The 7,449-nt window shown below is 55.6% G+C and overlaps 1 protein-coding gene across 1 annotated transcript in view; it reads left to right on the forward strand.

Moving 5' to 3' along the window:
• Positions 1-7,449, forward strand: part of CDX1 (caudal type homeobox 1) — a 12,797-nt gene that overhangs the window by 424 nt on the left and 4,924 nt on the right. The window contains 1 exon segment of the mRNA XM_009703090.1: positions 4,000-4,088. Coding sequence (XP_009701392.1) covers positions 4,000-4,088 — 89 coding nt within the window.

Genomic DNA, 7,449 nt, shown 5'->3' on the forward strand with positions numbered 1-7,449 from the left:
CTCCCCCAGCCCTACACCCCTGGACCTTCCACAGTGCAGAGGATCCCTGGGCTTGAAGTCCTGCGGGGGACGGATCCTGCTCCGTGGCTTTCCCTGCATGGACACTGCCGGGAGGGCCAGCGTGCTTGGCCTGCCCTCGACACGGTGCCTAGTCCCCAAAGAGCAGGGGAACCCCACTGCCAAGGTGTCAGGGGCCAAGGATGGGCAGGGAGGGCACTGTCCTTCTGTGTTGCTGGTGGCTGGGTTTAGATGGTTGAAAAGTCCTTTTTGCCAACCAGTCTCTGCCCCTGCACCCCTGCCCTCACCTGCTCCCGTCAGGTAGGATGGGCAGAGCCAGAGACCCCCCGGGATCCTGGGATTCCTGGGGCCCTGCCAGCCCTGAGGGCTGTTGGATGGGGTGAGCGTGCAGGGCTGCCGCTGTGCATGAGAGTGGGAGCTGGTGTGCAGCTGCGTGTGAGAGCCCGTGTATGGGGAGTGTGCAAAGTGTGTGTGCAAGGTGCCTTACACTGTGTAGTGTGTCTGTATGTGTGTGCAGGGAAGGCACCGTATAGACGCAGAAGGAAGGTGCTGCATGTGCTCTGTGTGTGCGTGTAAGGGGTATTCAGTGCACATGAGGTGCTATAGGCTCTCTGTGCCTGAGGTACCATAAGCAGTATGTCTGTATGGGGCTTGCTGTATAGATAGTGCCGCTGAGAGCGCATGGGGGATGCTACGTGCTCGATGTGTGCGTGCAACGTGCGGGGGGTATGTGTGCACGCATGGTGTGTGTGTGCAAAGTGCGGTGCGTTTGGGGACGGTGCCACGTGGAGGGTGCATGTGGGTGCTCCAGGTACAGCAGGCCGAGTGTGTGTGCACAGTGTGTGGGTGCTGAGCACTGCACGAGTGGGTTTCCCCACTCCTGTGCCTACCACTGGCCATTGTGCTGTCCCCAGGGTCCTGTCCCCCTGTCCCCATATCCCCGGGGTCCTGTCCCCGCTGAACTTCTGACCTGGGGACAGAGGAGGTGAAGCGTCTGGGTGACCCCAGCCCCCTGCCTGTGTTGGGCCGGGGGCCCTGCTGCCCACTTCAAAGGCGGTGGGCAGATCCCCCTTGGGGCCAGCCCAAATTGACAAGGGCTTTGCTTTGTCATGGAGATGGTGGCCGGCTCCTTTGGCAGCGAGGTGAGGTGCAGGTCCCTTTGTCTTGCCCTGCCCACACCCTTTCATCTTCCCCTCCAGCCTGGACCCGTCCTGCCCGCATCAGGACCCTCTGCCTGCTGGGCTTGCCTGGACCCGCCACCCCCCTCCCTCTCCTGTGCTGGCCATGAGCTCTGCAGAGCACTGCTGGGGCCAAACTCACTACAGGAATGGCTCTGGGCATCTCTCAGGGGCGAGTTTGCTTTTGGTTACTGCTGCCTCATACCCCCAGGATTGGGGCCAGGGCTCCTTGTTTGCAAAGTGTCTCCAATTTTAGGCTTCTTTCTAGCTCCCCGCTGGCCAAGCCCAATGGGGAGACCCTTGTGCAAGGGGCTCATGCAGAGGTACCTGGGGTCTTCCAGCATGGAACTTAGCTCCTCATGTTCGCTGGATCCACGTGGTGGGGATGGGACTGTCCCAGTGGGACCAGTATCTGCAGTGGAGCAGGCAGAACATCCCAATAAATGGAGAAAAACAGCCCCGGTCTGGAAAGAGGAGAGGAGAAGCAGACTGGTATTTCCTGGCCCATTTTAAGCACAGAATATACCTATTTAGGAAAAACGCCTTCCCCCATACCAGTGATTGAGCCCAACAGGCTTGCAGAGGCTGAAGGCTTCCCTCTGCCCGGGGGGGAATTGGGGGGTGATCCTGCAGCCTCCCCATGCAGCTGGGACCCCATCGCTTCTGCAGGTTTTGTAGGTCCGAACATCTCAATTTCTTCTGAGGAGAGAGGTGGGAAAGAAAATGAATGAGGGGAGAAAGACATCAGCACATCTCTCCTCTGGATCAAGGGCCCAGTTTTACACCCAGCAGTGGGGCTGAGATAAAACAGGGGCTTGAAAGTGCCTCTGATTGAGTCAAACGATAATTGAGTTGATTGAATTATGGAAAAATATCATTAGTTGCTTAGTTTGTATCTCTTAGATTAAATATATACAAAGGGACAAATAAATGAGCCTTGTTCCCCTTGCATGCTGAGAAGGAGCTGCCCCAGCCCAACCACAGCGATGCGGGGATGGGTGCTGGGGTGAAAGCCCCTTTCTTGTGGTGTTTCCTCAGGATGGATGACCAGCAAGGTCCCTTTTTAAGGCACTTGCAGATTGCACAAGGACCTGTCCTTGTGTCTCTGCTGGGTCCAAGCCCAGCGCTGCTGGTGCCAAGCGGCTGCAGGATTCGGCCACGGTGGGACCATGTGCTGGGAGACAGTGGGATGCAGCCTGTGTTTTCCAGGGCTGCCCTTTAAATAAAAAAAAAGAGCCTTTCTCCATTAAGTTTGAAAGAGAGCAGGGCAGAGATGGGTTTGACATAGATAAGGGTGAAATTCTTAGATGAATCGTTTTATTGAAATCAATAAACTGGACTTTAATCAGTCTGGATTGATTAACTACCCATCTCACCGCAGTGGGAATAGGAAATGAATACGTGGACTTTTTTGCTATAAATATCAACAGTTTCATTGCCAGTGCTATAAATCATATTACTTCAGAGGGTTGTAAATTGAGGTTCCCTCTCTGTCTCGTCTTATATAAACAGCTCTTGGCTGTGGTTTGAAAGCTTTTGGGAAAGAGCTGTGTGGTGGTAAAAGAAAATGTTACAGAGGGAATACAAGTGTGTTGAGGGCTTCTGCAACTGCAATCGAGAGCCTGAGAAAAATCAGTGAGAAATCTCCCAGTGACTCACCGCAGAGTCAGGCTTTACAGAGGGATGATTTTATATACCTGTTGCTAAATACTTGCGTGCTTCACCCGGCTGAGCCAAGATAACCCTGCAGCAGAAGGAATTGCGATGCCAGAGGGGTCAGTCACTGGAAATCGGGAGTTAAAGGGCACCAAGCTGGAAGATATCCCAAGGCCTCTTCTCTCTCTAATGCCACCTCTTTTTCTGCTCATAAAATCTTCACAACCAGCGACCAGCGTGGCAGAGCCTCATGCTTCCTCCTTATTCACAATTATTTGCAAACTTCCCTGTGAATTGCACCCCGGCTCTATAAAAAGCTCAGGAAAGTGGCTGGAAACGGTGGCTGGCTGAAATTCACCCTCTGCTCGTTAGTTATGCAAATCCTCAGATACTGCCTCAGGTCTGGCTTTTAGGTCACTAATCAAGCCGAGGCCACAGTGCTAAATATTGCAAGTGAAAGTGCGATCGGGGCATCTCTTGGGGAGGCAAATGTGCTTGGGGCTTTGCATGGTATCAGTGCCTGTGGTGCCTAGCCAGGTTTTGGGTGATGGAGAGCTAGTGATGCTCCGAGCACGGGCAAGTGGCGATTTGCTGGGTGTGCAGTTTCCCATCTCAGTTTTCTCTGTTTCCAGCTCAGTTTTCTGGTTCTATTTGTTGCCCTAGTGAGGTCCATGAAAGCTGGAGGAAAGAGTAAAAACCCCAATAATGAGGCAGAAACATTTTCCTTGGACAGGGGGGATTCATGCTGTGCATGATACATTTTAGGGTGATGGTGGTGGCTGGAGGACAGTGCGTTTCCGCGGTCAGTCCCTGAACAGGGGGTCCCCTCTTTAGGACGTGGTCACTCCCTGTGAGACCCTTTGCTCCCTTGGGTCACTCGGTGTCTGCGTGCATTGGGCCCCATCGGTCTTCTCCCCTTGAATTATTAACCCACAACCTGTTCCTGGCCCCAGCTGGGATTTGTTGACTGCTTAGCCTGCTGGCCAAGGTACAGGCCTTTCAAACTTTCCTAGAATTGACTTTCCTTGAACAAAAAGGGCTTCCCTGGAGCACTGGAGATACTACGTGACGGGCTTTGCTGGCTAATACCCCGGGATTAGCTAAGGGACACTTTAAACCTCTGGTCAATGACAGATGTTTCCTACAGGGGACCCTTCAAGGACGCCCACTCCAGTGCTGTTAGCTTTGCGATCACCCGGATAAGGGGCCGGATCCTTCCCCCTGCAGTGCCCCATGGTAAGGATGGGCTGAGCCCTATGGGGCTGCGAAGGGGGAGAGGAGTCGAGGTGCCCAAGCAGGACCACCACTGCCTTGCTGTCCTCCTCCTCCTGCTGCAGCCGGACCAAATCCAGCCAGGTGGCAGATCTGGATGAGCTGGATTGGGGCTCGGGGCTGGCGCAAAAGCGATGCTCTGAAATGGGCTGTTTCTAGCCCACGTGCCATCCCGGCACTCCTCACCCTCCCACGCTGATGTGGTCTTTGACCCGGCGCGGGAGCCTGGCTGGCGGTGCTTGGCTCCGTGCTCATGAAACCATGGGAGCAACTGAAGGAATCTGCCAGTTGCCAAAATAAAGGGTTGAATCACTGCAGGGCTGGGAAAGGCTTGCCCCAACGCCCAGCCTCAGGCTGCTGCCCTTGGGGTTGAAGAATCTCCTGTCGTGTTGCTCCATGTCCAAGAATGTGGGGTTGTGATGGGGAACCGCCAGCTCACTGCAACCACCAGCAACCTGCTCCTCATCCCCCTGGGGTCTGCACCTCCTGGGAGGAAGATGAGGCTTGCAGGAGCAGTGCCTTTGCCCATGTGTGTGGCGTGGGTGCAGACCTGGCACCGTCCTGCTGTGCCAGCAGCACGGAGCCCAGCTGGGACCAGCTTGTGCTCCTGCGGACCAGTCTGCGCTCTCCAAATCTAGCTCTTTGCCCAGGTGTTTCTTGCCCTTCCCAGCAGCCGGGCTGCCCTCCGTGGCTGTGCCATGCACCGAGCCCTGATCTTTGCCTCCTGGCTCTGCCAGTCCCGTAACCTCCAGGCATGCAACCCCCAGCCACATGATTTCACTTATAGAAAAGCTTTTTTGGAAGTGCTGAGCTTGATCCTCTGTGTGCAGGAGACTAGAAAGCCATCAGGACAAGTGCTGCCGTTTTGTAAGTGAAACATTTCCAGTGTATGACGTACCAAGCTGAATCAGGTTTTATTGCTAGTGGGTGCCCATGGGAACATTGCTGTTTGCTCTGAAGTCTTTGGCACCAGGAGGAAATCCCCAGGTTGGGTCAATGTCAGGTGAACAGCCCTGCAAAGAGCTACCCTGGGGGTAGGAGGGGCACTGGGCCCCTCAGAAGGGCCCCCAGTGCCCTTGGGCGCAGATGAGTCCTGCCTTCAACCCTGATGGCTGAAATGCCCATTTCCCCAGCCTGGAGATGAGCTGGGTGACTCTTGGCAGGGTCCATCGGGTGAAGATTCATCCAGCATCCCCTCCCTCTGCAGTACAGAAACTTTAAATATGTAGGGGGGGGTGTGGTGTGGTTCCTCTCACCCAATTTTTGACACCCAGCAGTTGTCTAAATCCAACACCCTTGGGCAGAGGAATGATCTCAGGCAGGGATCTGGGGAAGGATTGCCCTCCGGAGGGGTTTGTTTCCCAGGGGCGGTGATGAAGCAAGCCACATGGCTCCGGTCCTTCGCTCTGTCGGTCGTCCCATCCATCACCCCTCTGTTTCCTGCAGCAGAGGAAAAATAGCTGATGATGTTGAAGCATGCACGGGAAGGGGAAGGCTTGTGAAAACCCTGACCTGCTGGTTCCCAGCACTCGGGGAGGGTGGGGGTCTCGGGTTTATCCCCGCTCCCAGGTCACAGAGGAGCGTGGGTGTTTTGAGGAGGCTGTTGGAGCTGGAGGGGGAAAGGAGGGGAGCAAGTGAGTGTGAAGCAGAGGGAGGGCAGAGGGAGGGCTCAGCCCCCGCTGCTGTTGGTGCAGACTTTGGGGTTCCCATTTCCAGTCAGTTTAGGGACAGAGAAATAAGCTGGGCTGTCTGTCCTGAGCATCAGCATCACTGCTGCGCAGCACGGCTGCCGTCACCGCTGCTCGGCAGAGGGAGCATGGACCCCTTGGCGCAGAGGCAGCTGGAGCACATCTGGCTGCCAGATGAGGGTGGCTTCAGCCAGCCTGGAGGCTCCTGAGCTTTAGGAGCTGACCTGAGCCCTCTCCTGGGCCTGGGGTCTCTCTCATGGGGCGTTGCTCTGCTGCCTGTCCCCACTTTTGTGGGGGAAGAAGATTTCCCCCCATGGAGCTGCAGAAGGACTGAGGGTTAAGCTGTCCAGGGAGTCCCACCAGCGATCAGAACTCGTGGCTTTGACCTTGGGACTCCACTCTGGTTTGGAGCTGCTTCTGTGCCTCAGTTTCTCCATCCATAGCATCGCCTAAGCTATGCCAGGGGTGGGGGGGAGTTCTCCCTGATGCTTTCCCTGGGGAGGAATGGCAAATCCTGATAGAGCACTGATTCTTCTGGGATGGGAGGAATTTATCCTTTTTGCAAGTAGAAGTTGCTCATTCAAAATGAAGCAGCTTTATCATGGAGATGAAGCACCCACTCAAGGGGGACAGAGTGTCTTGCTGCACTTTAACTCCAGTGCAGGCAAGTTCTTTCCCTGGTGCTCGCTGGTGATGGGACTTTCACATCTGATGTTTTTCACCATTAAAATATTGTAGTGCCATCAGATAGTGTGGAACCGGGCACCCGGTACAGACAGACCAGGCTGTACAGACGGACCCAGTGCATGGCCAGAGCATTGCCAGGAAGGTGAGACCACGCAGGGCTGCTCTGGGACCACATTGCCCAGACTTTTCATGCCAGTCATGCGAGGAGCTGCTGGGCAGTGGAGCCTGCAGAGCCAGCGAGCAGCCGTGGGGCCGCCCGGCCTGGCAGCAACACCTCTTGTCCCCCATGCCAGCACCTCCTCTGCAAAGCACCGTGCAACGTGCCCGTGTCCCCAGGCCTCGGGGACATCTGCGGTGGGGCACGACAGCTTGAACCGCTGCCGGCTCTCATCTCGGTGGCTCCGGTGAGCGGGTTAAACCTGCCTTGCCCCGTCTGCCGTGAGGGGAGCCCTGATGGCTGCATAGCGGTTTCCCACAGAGCCAAGGTTTGCAGCCGCTGCAATTTTGAGCTGCTTTGATCTGTGAAATAGAGACCTTTAGAAAAGCGTGCAGGTTTGTGCTCCTCGCTGCTGGCAGCCGTGCTGCTCCTGCCGTGGCTGGGGGGGCAGTGTCCCACGGATGGGGATCCTCCGTTTGGAGCTGGCCTGATCCCCTCTTAGCCATGTTGGGCACGCTGGGCTGGCTACATCACTCTATAGGACTGGGGAAAAGACAAGTTCCAAATAACACACAGCAACTCTTGCTCCTTTGCTGTTTTCCACCCCCTGCCAGGGTACCACTGCCACCTCGCAGTCTTTTTACTCCGTGGTTTGAACCAGCCCCTTCCCAGCTGTTCTTAGAGCTGCTCAACACCAGCCTCAAAACACCACATATTGTTTATCTGTTAGGGTGTTTGGGGCATAGTTTCTTATTGAAAGCCATCCTTTGGGCAGGACAGGGCTGGAGAGAGG

The sequence above is a fragment of the Cariama cristata genome, unplaced genomic scaffold, assembly GCF_000690535.1.
Source record: "Cariama cristata isolate BGI_N322 unplaced genomic scaffold, ASM69053v1 scaffold21850, whole genome shotgun sequence".
NCBI lineage: Eukaryota > Metazoa > Chordata > Aves > Cariamiformes > Cariamidae > Cariama > Cariama cristata.